At 39.1% G+C, this 25,767-nt stretch overlaps 2 protein-coding genes across 2 annotated transcripts; one reads left to right on the top strand and one right to left on the bottom strand.

Moving 5' to 3' along the window:
- Positions 1 to 1,562: 1,562 nt before the first annotated feature.
- NSA2 (NSA2 ribosome biogenesis factor) lies at positions 1,563 to 7,347 on the bottom strand. The gene is made up of 6 exons (XM_038123434.1): positions 7,158 to 7,347; positions 6,741 to 6,928; positions 5,011 to 5,161; positions 4,485 to 4,664; positions 3,227 to 3,419; positions 1,563 to 1,837 (listed from the first exon to the last, which is right to left on the bottom strand). Exons 1-6 carry the CDS (start codon positions 7,158 to 7,160, stop codon positions 1,770 to 1,772), a joined length of 783 nt encoding a protein of 260 aa, XP_037979362.1. The 5' UTR covers positions 7,161 to 7,347; the 3' UTR covers positions 1,563 to 1,769.
- Positions 7,348 to 7,447: 100 nt separating this feature from the next.
- GFM2 (GTP dependent ribosome recycling factor mitochondrial 2) lies at positions 7,448 to 25,637 on the top strand. Its single transcript, XM_038123417.1, has 22 exons — positions 7,448 to 7,742; positions 7,957 to 8,048; positions 8,347 to 8,436; positions 8,958 to 9,042; positions 10,055 to 10,100; positions 11,066 to 11,163; positions 12,167 to 12,292; positions 12,698 to 12,786; positions 15,064 to 15,152; positions 15,395 to 15,455; positions 15,547 to 15,732; positions 17,556 to 17,636; positions 18,350 to 18,498; positions 19,038 to 19,178; positions 19,260 to 19,359; positions 19,903 to 20,092; positions 21,277 to 21,353; positions 21,838 to 21,976; positions 22,094 to 22,279; positions 23,742 to 23,857; positions 24,092 to 24,274; positions 24,719 to 25,637. The coding sequence occupies exons 3-22, from the start codon at positions 8,374 to 8,376 to the stop codon at positions 24,845 to 24,847; spliced, it is 2,334 nt and encodes a 777-aa protein (XP_037979345.1). The 5' UTR covers positions 7,448 to 7,742; positions 7,957 to 8,048; positions 8,347 to 8,373; the 3' UTR covers positions 24,848 to 25,637.
- Positions 25,638 to 25,767: the final 130 nt, after the last annotated feature.

The following is a 25,767-nucleotide window of genomic DNA, read 5'->3' as shown; positions in this document are numbered from 1 at the left end:
TGGAAACAGTTTCCGTTGCCTGATTGCCCTAACGTTGTTAGTCTAACACTTTCAAATGAAGTGGCTGACCCAAACTATGGCCAGGATGAAGCATTGTTATGACTGAAGCCCACTCCCTCAGGCCCATAAACAGAGGTCAAAAATAAGACCTCCTGAGCTCTCCTGAGCTGCAGCAGGCTGCAACTAGCAACTTCTGAGTGGGGCATCTCAGAGTCAGCTAATCTTCGTCTGTTGTACACACAGGATTGCTGAACAAGGATACCCTCACTCCTTGAGGCCAAACCCTTTGGCTGCTGAGGACATCAAAAGCATCAGGAGTGAGCATTTCACTACCTTTGAGGGGAATGTTTCACAGGTACCTTGCACTCACTCTTTGTGTGCATGCATGTGCGCATATGCTACAGAAAATCTAGGAGAAATTCTGCTTTCTTAGACGTTTAAGTATCTTAGGTATCTAAGTTAGGCCTGTAAGGTAAAGATAAAAGCTAAGTTAAATGTTGTCAAGTGTTGCTCTTATGCTAAGTTGTTAAGTTACAAGTCAGGTTAAGTCCTGTTAAATGTTATTCCTCTGTTAAATTGTTAAGGCTAAGTTACAAGTTAAGTTATGAGTGTGTGGTCTTCAGGGCAGCCAGGACAAGGGTGAGGGATGGAGAAATCTTGACTCCATGTTTCAGAAGGCTGGTTTATTATATTATAATATATATTATATTAAAAATGCCACACTAAAACTATACTAAAAGAACAGAGGGAAAGATGCTTCAGAAGGTGAGACAGGAATAGAAAGGAAATGAATAACAAAGGCTTGTGACTTTTGTCAGGATTTTATGAAAATCCTGACAAAAGGATTTTCATAAAATACCATGGCTACATGAATGAAGTTTAAGGTGTAAGTCAAGCATGGCTACGTTTTGAGTACTGTTGGCTTTCATGCTGTTTTCTTTTTTATCCTTGCCCTTTCTATCCTTTTGTAACACGCATTTAAACACCCACGCACGTGTGCACACACACACACAGACCCACACCTCATTGATAGTTCTTGGTTCATTTCTGTTTTGATTTACTGGATTTTGTTTTTTGGTTTGTTGTGTTGCTTTTTCCCTAGTGTGCCTTAACTGTCTCACAGAAGTAGAGCAAATTTTGCCAATGAACTTTGTTGTGCTGTTGCTTAATATTAAATGTTTCTTTCTGGTGCCCTTGCCAGTGATTTTTTAATCTCAAACACTCATTCATAACACACACACCCATTCCTGCTCACATGTTCCCAAGCCCATGATTCTGCAGGGGCAAGTATCAAACCTGGTGCTTAATTTCTAATGTCAGTCTGCAGTAAGATTATAGCTACAGGCTCCCAGGTCTTCCACTTTCCCAGAAGTCGAATACAAATTAGCACACTCTTCCGTACCTTTAGTTGTTACAGCAGGACATTGTGTGAGATAGTGGCTGTATTTCCCATATGGGAAATTTCCCCTATGGGGATGTGACCTGAATTAGGTACAGTACACCTAAGCAAGGAAACTGCTATTGTAAAAACACCAAGAAGGTTTAGACAAATCCATACCACATTAGGAAATAAAAATTAAATCTCTTTATTTGGACAATGTTCTGCTGAGCAAACATAAATACAAAAATGTGAGCAGTTGTTTCTGAAGTTCCTCATTGGCTTGTGTGGGGTCACTCTTCTGGAATGGCTGAAGGTTCCAAAGATTTTGTAAGTTTGGGTAAAGTCCACTTATTTCGTAGGTGCCCACATCCAATGCTTGGTATCCAATTTAAACAAGTAGAATTGCATTAATACAGCCATCATTTTCTGGATTGTTAGTTACTTGGGCATATTTCCCTAGAGAGAAAAGGGAATTACATGTGTACAAAAACTGGAAGTAGTTCATATAGATTAGATCTTTCTATGTTTGCAAATTCAATCAACAAGTCTCTAAAGTACAGGGACTCAAATGCATTTTGAAATCAAAATCTACCTTCTGCCAAGCTGTAAACTTATGTTCTCAAAACATTATATTAAAGCTCTTTTTTTATAAATGTATAATTTAGAGTTCTGAGAAGACTGAAAAAAAAATTCATAGGTTTCCTACTGTCCAAGTGAACTCTGTTAAATGAAGTCAGTCTGATCCTATGAAGATCACATAATCAGAGAATGTACTAAAAGTTGGAGGGATCCATCAGGATCGAGTCCAGCTTCTGGCCGTGCACAGGACACCCCCAAGGCCACCATGTGCCTGAAAGCATTGTTCAAATGCCTCTTGAAATCTGCCAGGCTGGTGCTACGATCACTTCCCTGGGGAGCTGTTCCACTGCTCAGCCACAGCCTAGGTAAAGAACTTTTCCCTGATACCAACTTAAACCTCCCTTGACTCAGCTTGGTGCTGTTACCTCAAGTCCTGTCACTCATGAGGAGAGATCAGAACCTGCTCCTCAGCTTCCCCTTGTGAGGATGCTGAAGACCATAATGACATCTCCCCTCTGTCTCCTCTGATCCAGGCTGAAGAAACCAAATTACCTCAGCCCCTCCTCAAACAGCTTCCCCTCCAGACCCTGCACCATCTTTGTGGCCCTCCTTTAGACACTCTCCAATAGTTTTGTATCTCTCTTACACTGTGGCATCCAGAACTGCCCCAGCACTCAAGGTGAGGCTGCCCCAACTCAGAGCAGAGCAGGACAATCCCTTTCCTTGCCTGGCCAGCCATGCTGTCCCTGATGCCCCAGGACACGGGTGGCCCTCCTGGCTGCCAGGGCACTGCTGACCATGTTCAACCTGCCATCAATTAGGGCCTCCAGGTTCCCTTCCATGGCACTGCTTTCCGGCCTACTGTTCCTCAATCCATATATACAAGCATGGCTGCCCCATCCCAGGTGCAGAATCTTTAATGAGGCTCCCACATAGAACTTCCACTGCAAATGTAATTCAATTGCTCATGGTTCACATGGTAACAGATTTGGGGCATTGCTCAATATGATATACCAGTGAGCAAGCTGAGTCTTTGTTTTGAACTTTATCTAATTAGATTTTGCAGATGTGAATGGAAAGCCCAAGATTAACACCTAAAGCTTGTATTTTTAAAGTTGTTATTAGCTGCTTCTGCTACAGCCCAAACCTAACTTTTAACAATGGATCAATTATGACTAGAGGATGAGGTCTTGACAATACACGATGCAAGGAAGATTAAAAACTTTAAAAAATAGTTCTGCAGAATAAGTAGGTAACTTTACTTACCCCAGATAACTTTGCCCCCTTGTGTCACAAGGCCAAGCTCACTCACGTTCACCTCAATGACAGTACCCTTAGTAATAACTCCCAGCTGTGTATACAAAGGAGATGATGGATTCTTTTTTACACCAAGGATAGGTAGGCAAAAAGTAGCTTTAAGTTCAGGGTGTGTCACATGTGCCTTCTTGAAGCGTAAGCCCTGTTGCACAAAGAGCGTTAGAATGAGTTAATATTTGCTTTAAACTCTCACAACTGATCTAGTTAAACACTTTGGGAATTACATCCTCATCTCTACATGTTTAGTGAGACTAGGATGAATGAAACAACTCAGAATACAGAATGCCATCTGCCTATTGTAGATTGACAGACTTACTTTAAAACCTGGTTAATGAAAAGATAAAGCTTTCCATGTATGTTTTCAGGATGTCAATTTTTAGTAGTAGCCCAACAATAATACTCGTTACCTTGCACAATTTCTGTTCCATGAAGATGTATGGCAAAATATGAAATACTCATCTCCTACAACAGTTTTTATCTAGTGACCTGCACTTCATAGAGGGTACTTTACCATTATGTACCATAATTTTTTCTGCATCAGAAAAATCTTTCCAAGGCTGCTGTGTAAGACCATCAAACTAGTAGTGAAGTACAATTTAATGGGCAGCCTGCACAGTGATTGTTGAGTCCTGTAAGGGAACAGGAATGGCTATTTTTGTAAAAACAACACCATCTCACTGAATCCAGCTTTTCTGCCTGTGTGCTGCCAGGCTGATAAAGCCCAGGTACCGCTCCTGCAGCTGTGTAAGTAAAGGTTGGGCTGGAGGCACAGCTTTCCCCTTCACAGTCACAACTGTGCTTCAAGCTTATTTAAACCAAAAGGAGGGAATTCCGAAGCCCTAGAACAGAGTGGGCTTCTGCAGTTTAGAGAATCATAGCAGCTTGAAAAAGACACCTCCATCTGTAAAATACATGCAAAGTATTTTTGATAAAGATTTTCCCACACCAATTCAAAAGCTCGTAGCTTTAACTTAATGGCATCACCTGAGTTATAGGAATAAAAGCAACAGAGACTGGGACTGTAGAAGCATCTCCCCGCCTCCCATGCTATTAGGTTTATATTTTGGTAAGGAAACTAACAGGAATGTTCTACACGAATAATGATCAAGTGCATAATTATACAAGATAGTTTCTTTAACACAGAAAATCAAAGCAGTAAATCAAAAGAATTATCACTTAAATGTTCTTTAAGGCTCTAAAACATTACCATTGGTCGAATGAATCGCTCGTACTTAGGAGGCTTCCTAGTAAAGCCATCTCCAACAAAACAAACTTTTGTAACCATCCTCTTCCATGCCTTCTTCTTTCTCTTTCCTGTACGAATCACCTTTAAAACTTCTGTTTCTCCTTGCGCACGAACCTTTGGCACAGGAACCTCCCACTTCCCCTGGAAGGAGGGTAAAACAAACAAAAAAAAAAAAGTCAATATTCTTACCTGTCACATATTTAAATGAAAGCAGAAAAACCAAAGCATAAAATCAAATCTCTGGAAAGCAAGTGGGTAGACCATAGTTGTTATGCAACTCATAGCCACTTATTTTAATTAGCACTTAAAAATTCCAAAAATCAAGATACTGCATATACTCACATTGTCATAAACTGTTCAGTTACTCAAGGTTTCATGTTTTAATCAGTTTTTGCTTGAAGGTGTTACGTAACCTCAGCATCAGCAATATAAAGTGGTTGTTGTTACACGTAATTTTAGGAATCTGAACTTTGATACATTTACTTACAGCTTTTTCTTTTCTTTTTTGTTTGATCATGTTAGAGAGGACCTTGGCCCGGGACTGGCCCTCTCTGTCCAGCAAGTATGCTGGTACAGCTCCTTTGGGTGTTTTTTCATCACTCTTCTGCTTTGTATTTCTCTTCTCATGCATTTTAATGCTGCAAAGAAAGAAAACCAATATTAACAGCACAAGAAAAAGACTTATTTTTAGATATACTATTTAGATATATTATTTTAACTTAGCCTGTGCCTGCTCAAATTTTTCTTTAAGAGGTATTTGTGAAGTGTTATGTATTTATATATAAGGAATATAAGGAATAATACTAAATCATTTTCAAGGTCAACTACTAATTTCACTTAATCTTGTCACTTCCTACCAGGACAGGAACACAAGAAAGACATGCATCTCTTTAACGAACGTCTGTGGGACCCAAAGCAAACAGCCAAGCACTTCGAGAGAGGGCAGCCTTCCTCTCTGCTGACAAAAAACCCAGTCTGTTCCTCTTCTGAGATTTGATGGCAAATATGTGAGGAATGTGTGTTTGTAAGAGGAGCCAAGTTTTGTCAATTTTGAGGGTGTTTACTGAGGGGAAGAAAAGACCCACAAACTAATAACGTGTTAATAAACCAATAATCTCTAAAAGCAGCAGAGGAAAACAGCTATCTACAGTTTGAAACCAGCAAAAACTACACAGTGGATAGATATGGAGTTCATTAGCTATTAATGAGACTGTTAATGATGCCGAGGCAACAAGATAATGCTTGAGCTGTGCAAAAAGCTGGAGCTATGCAGAAAGAAGTGGTTACTTTGTAACAGGTATATGAATGAAGCATGTTTTAACAACTTGCAAATGTAGCAGAACAAGCTAACTGCAAAAAGCTAACCACTGGCTACTTGAGCAGACAACTTTACAGGTGAAAAGTTCAAGCCTGAGGAAGACTTAGGAGCCTTCATCAAAAACAACCACCAGGAAGCTGGCGACCACCCCGTGCAGAAACCATACATGCACATGCATTTCTAATTACATAATCACATAACTAGAAAATATGTTGCAACATGAAGGCTACAAAAGTATAATGTGCACATTAAGTAAGAAAAGTAAAAAAGCTAAAGCTGTGGAAAGAACCAAGAGAGTTTGTGGTGCAGCTATCCCCCTCACTCCCAGTGTCAAATAAATAAATATCTTCTCCAAAGGCCTTACACTATTGAGTACTGTTTTCTTGCCTAGTTTTTAGACATCATTAACAGCTTTGATTTCAAGTTTTGGATAACAGATAAAATTTACAGAAAATGCTTTTATTGTCTATGCTTGACATTGCTGTTTATCCTTGAAGACAGGCCTCACCTTCTGCTTAAATACTTCTTATGCTACTGTATATTTGCTATTAACCATTAAAAAATACTGCCTCTTGCTACACTAACACAACAGCTGATATAAAAGCTCCAAAGAATTGCATTCACTTTTTTTGTCATGATTACATTAGTCATGGCTACTACTCATCAACACTTGTCTCAGGAAGTACTTCTAGCAGTGAAATTGTTAACGTTCATTTAAGAGAGAGGGATTCTGAAATGCGTCTGCTGCGGCAAAGCTCCCTTCCTTCTACAGCCTAATCGTTAAGACGGTAACATGTGCCTCAAGCAATAGCGAGCTCTTTGTAACAGTATCAACGTCTCATCTCATCCTTCAAGCGTCAGGATGACGGGACGGTATCAGAGAGGAGGCGGACACTCACGTCTTTTTCATCTGTATCTTCTCGGCATGCCGCTGCTTATGGTACAGCTTCGCCTTCAGCCCGATCATCTTCTTGGCCTTGCGGGACCGCTCGTGCGCCTCCCGGCCCTCCTTCTTCCTCCGCTTCTCGTGGTAGTCCAGCCGGTAGCCATAGCGCTTGCGGTGGAGCTCGATGTGCTCGTTCTGCGGCTGTGGGCACAGAGGCAGCGCGGTCAGCGGGCACAGGAGCCCACGGGCCGGTGATGGCTCCTCCGCCACACGCGGGGAGGCGGCGGCCCGATGGCGGTACCCTCACTGCGGGGCCCACCCGGCCTCCCGCGGCCTCCCTGTCCCTCCCCTGCACCGCCGTTTGCATGCCGCCGCCCTGACCCCGCGTCCCGAGCCCCCGGCTGCTGTATCCCACAGCCCCGGCTCCCACCATGTCGGCGCTCCCGCGGCCTCCTCCGCGGCGGAAAGGGCGGGCCTTTTGGGAAGTGGCTCCGAATGGAAACGCTCCCGCGCGCCTCTTTGGTTCCTCCCGGCGGAGAGGCGGCGGTCCGCGCCCCCCGAGGGCTTCGCGAGGCCAGGGAGAGGGGGAGAAACGGAGCGGGAGAGGCCCAAGAGGCGCTTTTTGCTGCCTGGTGTGTCAGGTTGTGGCGGGAGAGCGGAACGCGGGAGGGAGGGAGGTAGCGGGGGAAGAGAGAAGCAGGTTGCCTTCCGGCGGCCGTGCTGACGGGGGCAGGCCCCGCGCGGTTCCGCGCTGGGCCGAGTGGGAGGTCCAGGAGCAGAAGGTGACCCGGAGCCGGCGCACGAAACGCCCCAGGGGTTCGGAACGCGGCGAGGAAGGCGGTGTCGCTTTGCGGAGAGCCCCCGGGGATCGGCTTCTGGCGGGACTTACCTGGGCTCGGCGTGGGGACTCGTCACGGGCAACGTGAAGGCAGCGCGCCCTTCCCGCTCCCCCGGTCAGCAAACTGCGCCGGTACCATCGGCAGACGTGAGCGGCTCGCGAGATGAGGGAGTGGAGGTGAGCGTGTGCGCTGAGCCGCTTACTCTTCCTTGTGAAACTACTGCGAAGCAGAAGGTCACGGGAGCTGGACAGTGATGTCTCCTCAAATAACTAGCAGTCATCTAGGAATGCCTTTGACGCTGCTGCACTTGGGCTATTTGTAGCAGTGTTTTTTGGCTATGTTTAAAAGATCATAGTACTTAATCTTTTCTATTGTTTCTGACCTAAATAGGTACTTTGCCCTGCTGTCCTTCGTTCTTCAAGACTAGAAAAGCTGTTTGCACTTTGCTTACCAGTAGTCGATGCTGTGGAGCTTATCTGAGAGTGAGTGTAAACTCTAATTTTCATTATTTTGCTTTAATGTTTCCTGAAGAAATATATTATTTCCCTGAGAAATATATTTGATGTTTGTGGGCATGCATTTATGCTGCATTGTTAAGGCTTAATAATGTTGTTATTACAGATCTGACACTGATTTAACTTGCAAAGCAATAACCTGAAAAATATTAACCTGATTTCCCATGAAAAAGAATGAAGTTTTGTGATTGAGTTATGTCAGAGGAACATGGTTTACCTATTTTCTGTCATAAACATTTTGTACAATGTTTACTTACCTTGCCAGGGAATAGCTTTAGAGACAAGAGGCAAAATGTTGAGAATTATGGGGAAATTTTCAGTGAATGCATTGAAGTCATCAAGTTTGTGCAATAAGGTAAGCTTTCCCCTGGCTTTGATACTTTCTCTGTGAGCAAGGGAAACACCTGTGTTATTCTGAGTAAGCCTTTTTTAATTGATGCGTTGTTTTTTGTTTGGAATTTTTTTTTCCTTAATGGTTGGGCTCTGGACAATGCATACTTTCATTTTGGAATGGGGCTTCAGAATTGGGAATTGAAGTTGTAAATTTTTTGACTGCTCAACTCTTGTCATTGTTAAATTATTTAGACAAATAATTAGATGTATTTAAAAATTTTTGGCTATTGAAACGTATTTTGATGCTGCCATAAATTTCTACAGAATATCCCAAATATTATTTGGGTCAACTTTGGTTCAAACTTCAGTGTGGACATCAACTTCAAGCATCTGCTTTTAAATATTTGCTATTTTGACCTTATATAAATACTTAGCAACAATATCTTTTCATCTAGATTATTTTAGTTTATTTTTCTACAGCTGGCTGCAAAGTAGCTAGTCATAACAATAAAAATTCTATGTGATTCTTTTTTTTTTGTCAAGTACATGTACTTCAGAAATACAAAAATGAGAGTCATGGGTGTGACACAGCAAAACTGCAATCTGAGAAACTACAGTTCTGCACCAGGTATAAGTTTATGTTGTTTTCCTAATAGGAAGGATTAATTTAAAAGTGAATAAAAATAAAAACCACTTTTTATTTCTGTACGTTTTCTGTTTTGTTGTATTCTTTTGGTAATTCTTTATAGAATTTAATGCATGAAACATAAGTCAAGCACTTAGACGGCTCAAGGACTGAAGAGTTTTGTGTTGCTGCTCTTTTCTCAGTAGATTCACTGTATAAAGCCTTTAGAAAACAATAATAAGCAAAAGTACATGCTATAAGAAGTCAGGTCATTTGTGAATTGTGCTGGAACCCCTCATTAAGGGTTTCTGTGAGATGCTACTTTTATGTGTCTCTGATGAGACAGATGATCTGTAGGTGGTGAAGGAATGTTAGCTTAAATATTGTTGAATTCTGTGTGGCCTATCAAAGATGAACTATACTACTTTTTTTCCTGAAACACAACTTCAATAGCTTGAATAACTCAATTTGGGTTAGTTTCATAAAAAATTACCTTGACAACTTATTTTCTAGCTAATCTGTGTGAGAAAGAATGTATCTTGCAAGAAAATAGCTTTTAAAACTTCCCAGTCCCATATTTTCTCAACACAGGTCAGCTTGCCTTTTATCCCTGAGAATTATGCTATATAGCTTTAAGGCTTAAAGAAAAAATAACTTTTCAAATTGATTATCTAATCACCAGTTCAGATGAATGTCAGCATTATAGCTGTCTTGAACTGAGGTATGCTTCTGCTGAGTAAGATGATGATACTTTCCTGTGTTGCTTTTTTCTGTTCCTTCTAAATTACAGCTGTTTTCTAAAGCATTTCTCTTTTTTTGAGGTGGGGAGAGGTTTATTTAAAATCAAGTTAGTATCTTTAAAAATTTGAGGTGGTAGAGATTACAAATTGTCATGAGTTGTGGCTCTGAATCTTTTTTTAAAATAAGGTTTTTAGAAGTTTTCTTAAATATATTTCTACATTGGGTTCTGTCTGACAAGTTGCTGTTTGTTGTTTGTTTGTTTGTTTTTTTCCAGGAGATGTTAAGTCTCTGCATTCTGTCATTAATCCTCATATATCCAGGTACATCAAGCTAGTTTATTGTTGGGATGTAACTTCAGTCAGAACAGTTGATGTGATAAAGAATTATAGGTTGTTGCCATGCTTGTCTGATATGCATGTTTAATATAAAGTTAGTATTTGCTTACCTTTACCCTTGTGGCATTTCAATAGAGAGAGTGCTTTCTGGTGGCACAGAAGTCCTGTGTTGTCCCTTGCTTGCACCATCATAACCAAAACCAGGCTGTTAGGGAAGCTTCAAATCCATGGTATTGCTGGAAGGTGAAGAAAGGGGAAGGATGTCTTGGCAACTAGACCGCTTGGGTGGGCAGGGCTGTGTGCTTTGTTTTCATGGCACGTTTTATGAGGTCAAGGCAATTAGGGGCTAGGCTGCCAAGTAAGTGCCTTAGGGCTGAAGTTTCCTTGGAAGGGTAGTGTGTATCTGAGCGTGAGGTCAAGACAGCATTAGTGGTGAACATGGGGGCTGATGACAAGCCTGTGCTGTGCAAAACAAGCAAAGCAGTTCTGGAAGCTACTGGTGAGGTACTTCAGGAAGGATGAGTAGACTGAACAGCATCAAGGACAGCTTAATGGGAACTTGGGTGTGCTGTATTTAGGGTGTAAAGGGTATGTATGCAATAGATTGTTTAGAGCACCAGGTGTCAGGGATAGGGATGGACAAGAGAGGAGGGGGGCTGTTTCTGTTTGTCTGGAGTGCAGATGGGTGAGCATGAGCCCAAGAGGGGGCCTTCCATGAAGTGGAACTTGGAAACCTGTTGCAACACTGTTCAGTACTATTGGTTTGAAGAAAATCCACCATATCAATACTGACATTTTTCAGTGTTAGTGTACACTATATCAGATATGCAGCAGAGAAACAATGCTATTAATCTGGTGTGCTGTTCTTGGGGAGTATTAACTATGCAAATAAGAATTATCACAGGCTTAAAAAATTACTGCACTAACTGCAATGTTTTCACTTTATGCAGAATCCGAAACATTGGTATTATGGCCCACATTGATGCAGGCAAAACTACAACAACAGAGAGAATGCTGTATTATTCTGGATATATAAGAACACTTGGAGGTTAGAAATGCTTTTTGTATTTCAATAGGTTTAAGAAATTTATAGTGTACATGGAGTACAGTTGCTGGTGGAATACCTCATAGGAGTTGTTCCAAAGTTGTGCTGCAGTTTAATTGAATTTCAATGCATGTTCCTTTTTGCACTAAGACAATTTTGCTTTCAGATATCATAGGTTGATATTTTTCTTTTACTTTTAGCATGTTATGTTTTGTTTAACATTTAATTAAAGAATCTCCTTATTTTGCTGGTTGCTAATTGGCCATTCTAGTAAAGCAGTTTGTTGAGTTCTCTTTTGACCTGTGAAGACGGCAGAGTGAGAAAAAGTATCCATTTATTTTGAAATCCATGACACAGAGAGACTTCTTTGCTACAGTAAGTTTAATAGAATTCTTCAAGATTGAAACGGTCACAGCAGCCTCTGTTTGTGTTCTGTTTTGAGATTTTAAGTGTTATGCCTGCTTCTCAACTATATATGACTGATAGAAGATGTTTGCTTGTGAAGCAGTTGAACTTGGGATCTTGCTAATTTAAAAATGTGAACTTGCTTCTCTTGTTATTGAAAAGTAAGCAAAGCCCAACCTCTTACTTGGTGGTTTGTTTGTTTGTTTGTACTTTACTTTTGATTTAATTACCTTTTGATTACCAAATTTCAAAATGTTAGTCACATTCCATACAGTGAGTGCAGTCAAGGTTTTTAAAGTTGTAGTTTGTTCATGATTTTAGACTTCGTTTAGTTTTAAAGATGCTTGTGATGGTACTGGGATTAAGAACAACAAGAATGTTGTTGGAATTGCTTGTCTTTCACTTGCAGGGCATTTATTCCTAGGAAAGGGAGCCTGGGTAAATAACCTGGCATTGTAATGTTTTCAAAAAGGGTAGTTTTATAGCTTACACATATATATATGTAAAAGGGACTATTTCCAACTCTCTCTTGACATCTGTATTCAAAGACAATTTCAGATTTTGAATTGATTATCGACCCAATCCTGGTTTCTGTTTGCAGATGTTGATGATGGAGACACGGTAACAGATTTTATGGCACAAGAGCGAGAACGTGGTATTACCATTCAGTCTGCTGCTGTTACATTTGACTGGAAGGACTATAGAATCAATCTGATTGACACCCCGGGTACTGTTCTTTAGTTGCACTCATATTATGAAGGGAGAGAGGGTGAGGTGGAGTGTCACAGAGTGTCTTTGTCTTTAATGTGGTGCAAAATTTAATTGGTTTAATTGCATCAATAAAAACACCTATACTAAGCTCTGTTCAGCTTTGGATAATTATTGCTTGCTGATTCCAAATCTAGCTTATATAAAGTGAGCTCAGATGTTTCCACATCAAATTGTTCTCAGTTTTAGGATTGCATTATAATAATCTTGTTTATTTCAAAGACTATAGGTGTATTTCCCTGCAAGTAAAGAAAAAGTTGTTTTGACCTTATTTGAAAGAAAAAAAATGTCATCTAAATGTGTATGACATTTAAATGGTGCCTGTTTGAATTATGATGGTATAAAAGGAAGATTTGTTTTTTAGGCCATGTGGACTTTACAGTGGAAGTTGAGCGTTGTTTGAGAGTCCTGGATGGAGCAGTAGCGGTATTTGATGCTTCAGCTGGTGTTGAGGTAAAATCAACTGTTAGATTTTTTTTGTGCATGTGTGTGCAGTCTGTCATGGTAAAGGGGAGACATTTTCTCAAACCCTTTGTGTTTGATTAGTCTTTTTAGCTTGATTAGTTCCCCAGGAAAGATGAAATCCTTGTGCCCAATTCAGTCTGTCAGTGTTCCATTATGGGGACCCAGGGACCCTTCACTGAACAGTCCACTGGATCTGAGCGTGGTTCAACTTCCTTATTCAGGGTCATATGCAAACAGAAAGACACCCTCCTAAGGGGTCCTTAATTGATCTGTTGGTGCCTCAGGAAAGATCCAGGGAGACATGCCAACAGGTGAAGAGAGACCCTGGGCCTTCACGTTACCTGCTCCTAAGAACTGTTAGCACCCTGAAAGGACTAAAACTTAACAGTTTATGGAATAGCACTCCTCATTAATGTAATTGAAAACTGTGACAAGTTAAGGTTTGAAGACTTCTGGTGATAGCATTTGACTGCAAAAGTGTCTTCAAAGCAATACGCTAACCAGCTCTAATCCCTAGCTAGCTTGAGGTAGTCATTCAGCATGAATGACAGCATACAGTTCTTACCCTATAGATGTCGCTGTAGGAATGAAGACAAGTTCAGCCTGTTACCTCATCCCAAAAGTTCCCAGGAGCCAACTTCTTCCTGTTTTTAATTTACTTTAATACTATTTTTGTGTTTAGGTGGAGCTTCAGTGACTGTAGTCATGCATCATGTTCAGTGGGGGTTGGTTGTACCTTCTAGCTGGGTAATATCAGTGTTACATCTAAGGTCACCTTTGAGATGGAGCTGTATGTCTGTGATCTAGCCACGGTTCCTGGTTCAACAGAAGAATTTTTTTTTCTCTTGTTTTTTTTTTCTCTTGGTACCACTGAGTTCCCCCTCTTGCAAGGATTTAAAGAACCTGGACACAGTGTCTTCACTCTGCTCAGCATGTACTGTGTGTGGGAAGTCAGGCATGCTGACCATATCCTATCTGGGGAATAGCAACTGCATCTCACCCCGTAGTTTCCACAGTTACAAATTGTCTTAGAGGGTGAATGTGCCTTCCCAGTTTTCTCTGATTTTACCTCCAGTCACTCAGTTATTTTTCCTCAGCGTTTAATGACTGGCTGAAATAATGTACAGAGATTTTTCTCTGTATTATCTCTCTCAATGCTTTTGTAAAAGTTCAGCTTCAGGAAGCTGAGCATTTAATTTTAAATCCTGTAGTGCACAGGAATTTCCATGGTAATGAACAGCAAGTAAACGTGATTAATTTTTAATCAATTAAATTTTAAGTTTGGAATAGTTTTGTTAATTTGTTGCTGTCTTTTACGAATGTTGATTGAGGTGAATGCTTCTGACTAGCTCCACAAATTGAATGAAATTAATATAGGCCAATTTCTTATTTTCACATTTCATGTAGAAAATAGAAAATTTTCAGGCAGGTTTTCTCCCTCCCTCGTGGCTTTTTTAACAGAGTGCAGAAAAGGTAAAGGAGAGCTAGTACTGGACTTTTCACAGCAGGAGATGTCTCAGTAGTTCAATCCTGTAGAAAAGTTAGATGTGAAATTCCTCTTGGGACATACGTTTTTCCTGGATGAGGGATGAGTGAACTCTTAATCACTGTAAGACACATTATTTAACTTGCTACTGGAAAACATTTAGGTGCCATTAAATATGAACCTGAACTGAGTAATAGCCTCCACCCTCAAAAACAAAGCAATTAGATCTGCTTGTTTTTTTCTAAAAATCTGTAGCAAATTCTTGCATTATTCCACGTAGTGGAATAGTCAGAGACTACTACTGAATCTGAACTGATTTTTCTATATACCTGCTTTAATTTTCAAATAAAAATACATATGATTAATGGCTCAGCAGTGCACAAATTACTGTTAAAACCACAGTAGTTTTTAGTGTGATATGTGTAGCCTGTGTAGCCTGTAGAAATGGTTGCCTGTGTGTGCCTAAGTAATTTGGCAATAAAGCATAAAGTGACTACATTACAGAGTTTTCCCCATATATGTCTCCCATAATGCCTAGTTTCTCTTCACATTCCGTTGCCACTATGCCTGCATGCCCTTAGTGCAGAAAAGGAAATGACAGCAGCTGAAAGACAAGATAAGACAAAGCTGCTTTCTGTTCATCTGTGATGCTAGATATGGGATTGTCACAATACACAGCACAGTTCCCTTCTATACTCTTGGCTCAGACCTTCAGCGGTGTTGGGGGGCACGTAATTCAGCTGTTGACACTGATGTTTCCATTTTGTCTTATGCTTTAGGCACAAACTCTGACAGTCTGGAGACAAGCGGACAAACACCAGATACCACGAATATGCTTTTTAAACAAGATGGACAAAAACAGGGCAAGGTATTCAGGCAATTATTTTAATCATTGTTAAGAAGCTTATAAGAGAATGTCTAGCATTTTCTGTTGAACATAAAGCAACCCAATTAATGTCAATGCTTATGTTAATACCATATTCTTCTTTGGTTATGGAAATGCATATTTTTGGTATAATTCTAGGAATAATTTTTGCAGTAAATAGGGAATGGTGAGCCTATCATACTAATATCATAAAGTTTTGTTTAACTTAGTATCTTTTTCTGTAGTTTTACATATGCTGTTGAGAGCATCAAACAAAAGTTGAAGACAAAACCTTTACTGTTACAGGTAAGCTTAGAAATTAAATGTTTGTTTTGTTTCTTTTGAATAGAACTACTTTCTTTTTTGCATCTGTCTAAAGTCTCTGTTCGATTTGCAGTTGCCTATTGGGGAAGCCAAGACCTTCAGAGGACTGGTTGATGTTGTGACTAAGGAGCAAATAATTTGGAAACCTACTTCTGATGTGGATGATGGAAAAAATTTTGAGCGAAAGCTGCTGCTGGAGACTGATGATCCAAACCTGTTCCAAGAAGTCCAGGATGCAAGAAATGCCTTAATAGAACAAGTAAAGTTCTAAAGTAAATACATAATATATTCAAAACCATTACTCAGAGCGGTAGGAAAAGTATGCTGAAAGGGACCTCTGGAGGTGTCTGGTTAAGTCATCTGCTTAAAGCATTAGGTCGACTTGTTCAGGCTTGTTCAGTTGAGTTTTCAAGTCAAAGGATGATGATACTCTGTAGGCAGCCTGTCCCAGTGCTTGACCCTAATTTCTTTATATCCAGTGGGATTTTACCATGGCGCAAGCTAGGACTGCCATGCTGATGCTTTCCTTGTGTACCTCTGAAGAGAATCTGGTTCTGTTTTCCCTGAAGCAGGGCCACTACTGCTAGTTCAAGTAGTAAGAGACAGTATTTGCATCCTGATTTAGCTTCTCCAAGCCAGACAAACCCATCTCTCTGGGCCTGCAGCTGCACTCCAGCCCCATTAGTGTTTTCTAGTGGAGTTCCTACAATTTGTCAGTCTCTTTTGTGCTGGGGAAGCTAAAAGCAGACAGTGTTTATCTTAAATGCCAAAATATATTTGGTACATTCACATGAAACATGACAGATGTGACTTGAAACCTGCAGGGTATCCATGCTCTTCTGAAGTGACAGCTAAAAGCTGGATGGGATGTTGCAGCCAAAAGCTGGATGGGATGTTGCAGCCTGGTCAAAATGGCACTAAATGCTGTATTAGAATCAGCTCAATCCAATAACAAATCAATCCTTTTTGTTGGAAGAGCTACGTTCCACACAACTTTGAATAACATTGTGCAAGTACATAAACAGATTATGGTAGTTCTCAGTTTCCTTTGAAATTTGAGAGATGTATTTTGTATTGCCCTGAGTTCAGTAGCACATATACACAATCTGGTTTTCGAACTTAGTAGGTTTTAAAATGGCAGTGTTAATACCCAGCCTTTTTTCTTAAGAAATATGTTGTCAGGTAGAAAGGTTTGTAAGAACAGTGTTGGTTTTTTCCCCTTTGTTTTCTGGGTCCTTCCTGAAGGAGGAAGGGGTGAACCAGTAGAGTGATAATTGAGATAACCTTGTGTTTGTAAAATATTTTTCAAAATGCTTTCTATGCTGTTAATATTCCTTATCAAAACCCTGTAAAATGTAGCATTTTGAATACTGGCCATTTTCCACACGTTACTTTCACTTAATTAAATGAACTATTTCCTTTATCTCTCATGTTTTAACTATTAACTTGATAAGATTTCTAATTGCTTATCAAGGGTTTATTTTAGAATTTGGCCAATTGGTGCTGTAGCAATAGAGAGGGCAAAGTGCTTTTCTGTGCTTGAGTGACAGTGCAGGGATGTATGTTAGACGTTTAAAGAGTTAAGTTACATGTCAAGCTAACTGGTACAATTTGAAAACAGAGACCTGCTCTTGGACCTACAAACCCTTGACATGAAGAAGCCCAAAATGCCATGATGCTTGTCTGTTTTTTCCAGCTTAGTATCTGTTGGCTTGTAAAGGTTGCTTGCTGCTTACTTCAGGCTTCCTTGGGTTTGCAGGACTAAAGTACATCAGTTAAATCTTTCATGGCTATTGCTGTATGGCTGAAGATTTTTTCCATTTCACAGAGAAGTACAAGCATTCTCTCTCCCACTGATGTTTTCCTTGACAGCAGTTTTATAAGTGGGGTTCTTTCCCCCCAGCCTTTCTTCCCCCCATCCTTCTTTCATTTCCATAATTTTATATGATCTGAGTTTATAATTGCTGATGTCTATAAAGGCTTTGTTTCTGCTCTGTTTAGCGGTATATTCTAAGTAAGTAAGATCGTAACTTTTCTGTGAAATTGCTGTATGCCAAATAATAAGGAACTCTTCTGTTGAAGGTTGCAGACCTGGATGATGAATTTGCTGAACTGGTTCTAGGAGAAAATAGTGAAAATTTTGACTTAATACCAGCTGACAAGGTATTTTTTACATTTACAAGTGTTTACTAGCTCTTATTGCAAGGTTTGGGTTATTCTTCCTTTGACACATGCAAATTATGATTTTGCAGATTTTTCAGTAAAATGAGATCACACCTTTTTATGCAGTAAATTAACAGTAGTGTGGATTTAGAACAATATATTCAGAGTTAGGAATTTTATAAAGATATGCTATGATTCTTAGGCATGCTAGGCTTTATTTTAAAAGTTGGGTACATTTATTCAGAAAGGTGGGGTTTTCTTTTTTTTTGAAAGTTAGACTGCTACAAAGGAGTTTAGGGAAAGGTGAATGTAATTTTCAGGTGGACTCAGTGCAGTTTGTGACTGAGCTGCTGATTCTCACTAATAAAAATAGCACATATCAGCTACTTTGAAATGGTTGGATCTTTAGACACTGCATGTTGAAAGCAGTGAGTTACAACATACTGAATTCAAAGGATTGTTATAACAAGAACAGCAGCAGATTTGTGTTAAATGTTTAGAAATCTTAAAACCAGTGTCTTCTGTTTTAGCATCTAAATATTTGGGTTTATGGTTTGGAGCTTGCTAAAAGCAGTGAAAGGATTTTGGATGAGTGATGTTGTATTTACAAACATACTTTTTAGCTTTTTGGAGATTGGTTAGCAGTATCTAATAGCTGGAGTGCAACTAAACTGTAGATCATGTATTAACAGAAAATAATTCTTTTTTTGCAGCTGCAGTCTGCTATCCGCAGAATCACACTAGCTCAGAAGGCTGTCCCTGTCTTCTGTGGCAGTGCGCTGAAGAACAAAGGGGTGCAGCCATTACTGGATGCTATTACTTTGTACTTGCCTGCACCTAATGAGCGTTCATATGAGTTTCTGTAAGTACAGGTAGAAAAGGAGATTCAGAAAAAAAAGAAGGAAAAATAAGTAGGAAAACACAAAAGGAGAAAATGAAATATATTAACAAAGCATTCATATTTTTAAAAAATATTTACCCTCTTTAGGTATTAAATAATAGTAGAGATGTGTGGACAGAAAAATACACTTGAGTACTGAACCTGCTTTGGTCAGTTCTACTGGAATTGGATGCATTTATCTCCAACTGTCAAACTTGCACTTTGGAGTTCTTAAGTCTTTTTTTAATCTGAGGACATTGTCATTTCACAAAAACGTGATCTAGGAAAATCCTGTTTCATATTGTCTGAATCACATAACATCTTACACAGCATGTCCTATTGGAGGTGGAATGGCTTAGATTATTATTTTTCAGTACAAATTATAGTTGTTGAAAATCTGCCTCCATTAACATTGCAGTAAGAAGCATATCATCTCTTAAATGAGTGAAAGTTTAGGTAAATGTGAGTATGAGTGGATTAATCCCAGAAGTATGCTTTTTGTTGTGCTTTTTATTTTGCAGACAGTGGTACAAGGATGACCTGTGTGCCCTGGCATTCAAAGTTCTTCATGATAAATGTCGTGGACCACTAGTTTTTGTTCGTGTTTACTCAGGTTCTTTGAAACCTCAGTCAGCTGTATATAATATTAACAAAAGTTGCACGTAAGTAAGATAGAGGTATGGTTCAATGTAGTATTGGAATGCCTGTTAAAAGTCCTGAGTAACAGAGAATTTAATTTTCAGGGAGAGAATGAGCCGGCTGCTCCTGCCTTTTGCTGATCAGCAAATTGAAATACCATCACTAATGCCTGGCAACATTGCTCTGACTGTTGGGTTAAAACAGGTAATGAAAAATACGGATACTGTAAAGGAGCTTGTTTCACTAGTGTGCTTTCTACTTCTCTGATACCGTATCTCTGATATTCTTGATTATGGTGACGTATGTAAACTTGCTTTATTTGAAGTACATTTAGATGTACTTCCTCCTAAAATTAAATACCACAGTCTACAAATATTGGTAATTGACCTGGAAACTGCAGTGCTGATTGGAAAGGACTGAAAGCTGAAGGCGTACTTTGTTAGGGTTGGGTTTGTGTTAATACTGTAACTCTTAAAATACTGTGTAATATCAGAAAGAGACCCCCTGTGGGGAAGGGGAATGATGGTCCAAATCAATTACCTAAAAGGAACAGTTTCAAGTTCAAATAAATGTATTTTGTGCTTGCTTCTATTAGTTTAATAATTTCTTACTATCTGAATTACTTACTATAGGCTTCATGAATCTCATTTAGACAGATTTTCTAAAATGTAACCAGCTTTGGCATACATTATGACTTTGGGGTTGGTTTTGGTTTTTTTTTCGCATCACTTCTTGTGTTATCTGTAGAGTGCCACTGGAGATACCATAGTGTCATCAAAGGCTTCAGCTGTCGCTGCAGCACGCCGAGCTGGAAGGGATGCTGGGGAGAAGAAGAGGTCTGGGAGTGGTGTAGACAGTCTTCTGCTGGCAGGTGTTGAGATCCCTGAGCCTGTCTTCTTCTGTACTATTGAACCGCCTTCAATGGCCAGACAACAAGGTACAGTGCAGCCACCTAACTGGATGAGTGACTTGAACAAACTTAACAGCCAGTGATCTAGTACAGTTCTTTCTGGTGTTTTTTATACTGAGGGTATATTCACATCATGACTGTCCATATCCTTTGCTACTAGTGCATCAAGCAGTAGTGGTACTACTACTTTTCTAGTTTTTGTGTCTAGAAAAGTAGTAGTTCTTAATTTAGAAATAGAAGGAGGGAGGTACTCATTCTGAGTTTTGCTGCAGTTACAGTGGTGGGCTGTACATAGTGTCCCAAGTACAAATAACCTTGAAATGTGGGGGGTTTTTGCAGCTGTCACCCTGAGTTTTACTCTATAAAGTCTTTATATACCAAGAATTCTCTAGTTAGGGTTTATCCTTGCGTCCTTACAGTCCCGTAAGCTTACTGTCTTTCCCAACAGTACCTGTACCAGACAGCCTGGTAATATGACTCTTTTTGGAAATACACTTTAAATTCTGTATCTTTGCTCTAACAAAACTGAGCTTGTTTGGGGGTGAAGAGGAGGAGTACCAGTGTACTGTGACCGAATGGAGTAAGGTAGAAAACAGATTTGGAGCAACATGTCTGCAGGCTGAGCCACTGCAGGTGCTACTGATTTTGCGGTGTTTGGATGTTTTAGTTTGCTTTTGTTAGTTTACTTTTGTTGCTTTTTTCCCCCAAAGACTGCAAGGTATGATGAATACAGTCTTGGCGCTTGGTTCATCATTCTGCTGCTTTCCTCAGCAGTTAAGATAATGGGGAATCAGAAAAAAAACCAACAAAACCATGTATAAAAAATGATGCACATTTTCATTTAGACCATTTCATGTCAAACTCATCTTGAAATACTTAAGTAAATCATGTAACAGTTGACATTTTTCTTATCAGTTATTTGCTGGCTTCATGAATAATGTGTAGGTTCCTCTGTCTTCATAGAAACACGAAATATCACTCTGAAAATAGTATGTATAATAATTAAATTCAAACACTTTGTAGCACAGTTAATTTGTGGAATAAAGTCAGAAGTTGCTGGTTACTTGTAATTTGACCTGACCTTTTTTGTCTAAATCCACGCTCCTCTAGGATTCTTTTGCTTGTTTTGAGGAAAGTGATATTTAGGCACTTACTCTGATCTTCAAATTACTGAATTCGCTTCAGATAAAATGTTTGATATTTCTGTACAGACTTGGATAATGCATTGAGCTGCCTTCAGCGTGAAGATCCAAGTTTAAAAGTGAAGCCAGATCCTGACACAGGACAAGTAAGATGAATCTTCTATTGCTCATCTTATTATTTTAGAACATTAAGACCACACTTTAGTTAGTTCATTTGCATATTGAGACGTTCTTGATTAAAAAGGATTCTCTGAATGTTTCTATGATATGTGTATGAAACTAAAATGGAGTCTTCGGCATTTGTGCTTTACAGAACAGAGGAAGTCACCTCATGCTCTGCATGTTTTTGACAATTCTGTATTTAAAAAGTTTTGAATGACGTAGTCTTTAAGGTTAGGTAAGATTATGATGAGCACAGTACTGGTAACAACACTCTCACTTAAATGGTGTTTATGTTAGATGACTTAGAGAAATGTCTGGGGTCCTTAGAATTTGAAGTATTATGGCCATTAGAATTAGAAGTATTTTTAAGAGACAATTTGAAGCATGCAAGTCATTGCTTAAAGAATTTGTATTAAAACCTGAGTTTTTCATGTTTTTCTACTTCTCTCTTAATTGTCTTCTCACCAGACTATCCTCTGTGGCATGGGAGAACTACACATAGAAATTATTCATGACCGAATCAAACGTGAATATGGAATTGAGACTTATTTGGGACCTCTTCAAATAGCATACCGAGAAACCATCTTAAATGCTGCCCAAGCTACAGGTAAAATGAGTGAATGCAAGGAATATCTTGTTTCTGGTTTTGTAGCTTGATTTACTTTAAACGATATATAAATAGCTTTCAGATGAATTTTATGTATTTTTTTTCCTCCCCCTGCAGATACATTGGACAAAACAGTAGGTGATAAACGACACTGTGTAACTGCAGAGATAGAGGTGAGGCCCACATCAGGAGAAGGGGCAACAACAAAACCCATCATCAGCTATGCTGAGAATGTCAGTGAAGTACTGCCCAAAGAACTCCAGGGAGCAATAGAAAACGGAATCATAAATTCATGCGTTCAAGGTAAAGGAAATGTTATGCCAGCTATACTGGTCTAATATTTTTGTAAGAAGCAATTTTATGGAAGGAAAAACTGCTTGGTAGTTTGAAAAAAAGATAGTACACATATGTACAACTAATGTATATGTAAGGTACAAAGGAAAATTACAAAAACTACAAAAAGTTCTACTACATAAATTGCCAAACATCTTTTTCTCTATGCCTGGAATGGAAGTCAGCATGCCTTTGGTTTGCTTTTAAGGTTGTTGTCTTCTCAGTCACTCAACAGTGAGCTTGGAGTTCTTTCGGTTTATTTTTTAATGTGGTATATGAGGTAAGGCATTTACTTCATGACATCATGTAAACCATAGTTATATAACAGAAGTGGCCTCATAGGCCAGCATGTATTGCACTTCTACTACTGTTACTAATGCTTTTTTTTTTTTTTTTATTTTCAAATATGCTAAATCCATGAGTTTTCAGTAAAAAGCTGTACCTAATTGGAAAGTCTGTGTTTTCTAAAGGATTAAAGTGCCCTTGATTAAATTAAAAGTGTCCTTGACTTCTAATTAAAAATAGTAATCCTTAAGTAACTTGTGGGCAAAAAACTGCCTTACAGTAAAATCAATAGGTTGTGGATTAACAAAGGAGAATTTAAGAACCAGCATGAAGTGATTTTTCATATTTGTTCTGTGGAATTCGAAAGCATCTCCCATCTTTGGCTGTGGAATGTCTTAACCATGTGCTTTCTTTATGCTTCTTGAAGAAACTTCAGAACTGTGCTGTCTCCAGCCTAAAATTGATGCCATTAAGTGCTTTAAAAAAATAAAAATACCTGATCATGTTCTCCGTTAAAAAAAGTGATGTTTCTTTTCTCAGATGTGGTTCAGGCCTCATATCTAGTCTAAGACAGTTTGGTCTAGTTGAGAGTCCTGGGTTGGAGGTAATCTGCTTAGGACATAGTTTATCCTTTATGGAATTGAATTACCCCTGGAGTTTTGTTTATGTGTTAGTATCAGGCATTGCTGTGATTATATTGTGTTCAAAAGGAAAATATAGAAAATATTCTGTCTTCTGGTTAAACAAAAGTTTTCACTGCTTTCTCAAATGATGTCTTGTTCAAGAGACTCATTTTAGATAATATTATGTATTTAAAAATAGCTTTTTGGTAATGGTTGTCTGGATGAGTATATTCAGGAGCTTCCAGTTCTGAAAATTATCTGTGCTTTTGATAAAGAGAGTGAGAAAGTACGAGTCTGCATTCCTTTGTCTCTTTTGGTAAAGTTAGGTAATGATAAAACCTCTAAATGAGGAAGATGACCAGTAGCCACACTCCTGGGGAGACTACAGGAAAGGAAAGAGCAAAGAGGAAAGTGAGAAACTTCAAGTTAATTCTGAAAAATGTTTGCATGTGTCTTAATAGCCTGAAAAGGAATGAGCTTTTTGGTTTTTTTTCCTTTTATCTCTTCTTCACGGCCCTACCCAGGACCTCTGCTTGGATTCCCAGTTCAAGATATAGATGTGACAGTGCAATCACTGACAGTACACCCAGACACCTCACACACAATGGTATCAGCCTGTGTCTCTCGTTGCTTGCAAAAGGTACAGTGAAACTGTAAGCTGCTGTAAACACAGTAGCATGATCTACTGCTGGGAAAATACCTGTGTATCAATATCTAGTCATTGTTCCTCTTTGCATGCCCTTGTAATGCCCTTGCTGGGGAATTTTGCAAGTAAAGAGTTTGAGTCCGCTTCAGTGATACAAGTACTTATGTCAATTTTATTTTAAAAAGCCCATAGTAGTACCTCAGCATAACTTCCTTCCTTTCCATGTAGGCTTTGAAAAAAGCTGGTATACAAATACTGGAGCCCCTAATGAACCTAGAAATCACAGTAAGTGAAGATCATCTCAGTGCAGCACTTGCTGATCTTGCACAGAGGAGAGGTAATATTCAGGAAATCCAGTCTCGTCAAGATAACAGAGTTGTGGTTGCTGCTGTTCCACTAGCAGAAATGATGGTATGTGAATACCTTACCAATGATAAAACTGATCTTTTTATATGCTTTAAGATATTTGGCTTCAGTTTACTTTTCCTTAGTTATGGGTAAGTAAATTTAGAATGGATTTTTTAAATCGTATTTTAATTACTGAAGGTCAGAAGGAAGTGTCCACAAATTGAGTAGCTTTTTTAATGCCAAATTCAGATTGCTAAACTAGCATGTATTCAGCTGTAAATACTACTAAAATAGGTTTTATGGATAACAGTTTTTAAGAAAGATTATTATTGACTCATGCATATGTTGCAATCCTAATACAGTAATATTGGAAAGTTAACTTACTAGTACACTGCAGTATGCTTCTGACATTCTTTTTTTCTCTCTCTGTGGTCTAAGCAGTTTCCTATGCTAACTTATCTTCCCCTTATCCTAACTTGAGTGATGTGTATTCTCCATTTTGTCCAGGGCTACTCAACAGTTTTGCGTTCCCTAACATCGGGCTCAGCAACTTTCACATTGGAGCTTGCCAGTTATCAAGCCCTGAGCAGTCAAGAACAAAGTGCACTTCTTCAGAGGAGGATGGGGTTGGTGTGATCTTTATGCTCTAGGAAGAGTGTTTTCTATCCTCCTGTTAAATATTTTCATATGTACGCCAGTGTGTTCGTCTGGGACCAACTGGTGATGGCAAATAATGAGTTAGCAGCTGTATGAACAGACTGCTTTTAACTATCCAGGGCGGAAGGTTCAAGAGACTCTGCTCTGCTGGCATAACCTCGTGATTGCAAAGCAGCGATGCAACCACAAATTGTTGCTGTGCAAATTCTTATCTTGCGGACATTTGTAATGAGAAGTGATGCAAATCGTCTTCACAGAAATGAGCACTAAGTCCACCTTAATGTGCCACTGAGACTGGTTTCCTAATCTAGTAAATAAAGTTTGTGGAAGTTTTGTTTATCACTAAAATAACTGTACAGTTTTGGCACTCTGTATCTTGATTGTTTTCAGCTGTACAAAAGGATATGGTTAATAAGCACTTTACATGGTACAACTTACAGGTATTCTACTGGTAGAAACCAGTTATGAACCAGAGTTCAGGACTCGGTGTAATTTCTGGCTGAGTTTAGCAAGTAAGTGAAATGGATACTTCTGCAAATCAAGTAAGATCTGTGCAAAAAAAATACAAGAAAGGCAGTTTTTCCAGGACTAATTCCTACCTACCACCCTGCAGTATGTTGAGAATGGATTTGTTTGTTTGTTTACCTTTTGGAATCAGTGAATTAAGCTGAAATGGTTCTGATTTGCTATGGGTTGCAATTAGCTGGTTACCTAGAAAAGGGGCAAGTGATACTTTGAAATAAAAAAGATAGTTTGCTCCACATTTAAATAATGTCTTAGCTTTATTTTCTTCAGCCTTAGAGTGTATGGAATTTGTAAGTCTATGGTATCAAGTTTCATGATTTCACAGTGAAGAATCCCTACTTTTGAAAGGTTAAAAATGATAAATTTTACTCCAA

Source organism: Motacilla alba, chromosome Z (genome assembly GCF_015832195.1).
Source record: "Motacilla alba alba isolate MOTALB_02 chromosome Z, Motacilla_alba_V1.0_pri, whole genome shotgun sequence".
NCBI lineage: Eukaryota > Metazoa > Chordata > Aves > Passeriformes > Motacillidae > Motacilla > Motacilla alba.
This window is presented reverse-complemented; position numbering and strand designations above follow the sequence as displayed.

Excerpts from the sequence above, each read along its gene's own strand:
- GFM2 (XM_038123417.1), top strand. The coding sequence starts at position 8,374 with ATGTTGAGAATTATGGGGAAATTTTCAGTGAATGCATTGAAGTCATCA. Across the intron at positions 18,499-19,037 it reads GAGCGTTCATATGAGTTTCT|ACAGTGGTACAAGGATGACC; the intron begins GTAAGTACAGGT and ends TTTATTTTGCAG. Across the intron at positions 21,354-21,837 it reads CAGATCCTGACACAGGACAA|ACTATCCTCTGTGGCATGGG; the intron begins GTAAGATGAATC and ends TCTTCTCACCAG.
- NSA2 (XM_038123434.1), bottom strand. Across the intron at positions 4,665-5,010 it reads AAAAAAGAAAAGAAAAAGCT|GGGAAGTGGGAGGTTCCTGT; the intron begins GTAAGTAAATGT and ends CCCTCCTTCCAG. Across the intron at positions 3,420-4,484 it reads AGCGATTCATTCGACCAATG|GGCTTACGCTTCAAGAAGGC; the intron begins GTAATGTTTTAG and ends TTTGTGCAACAG.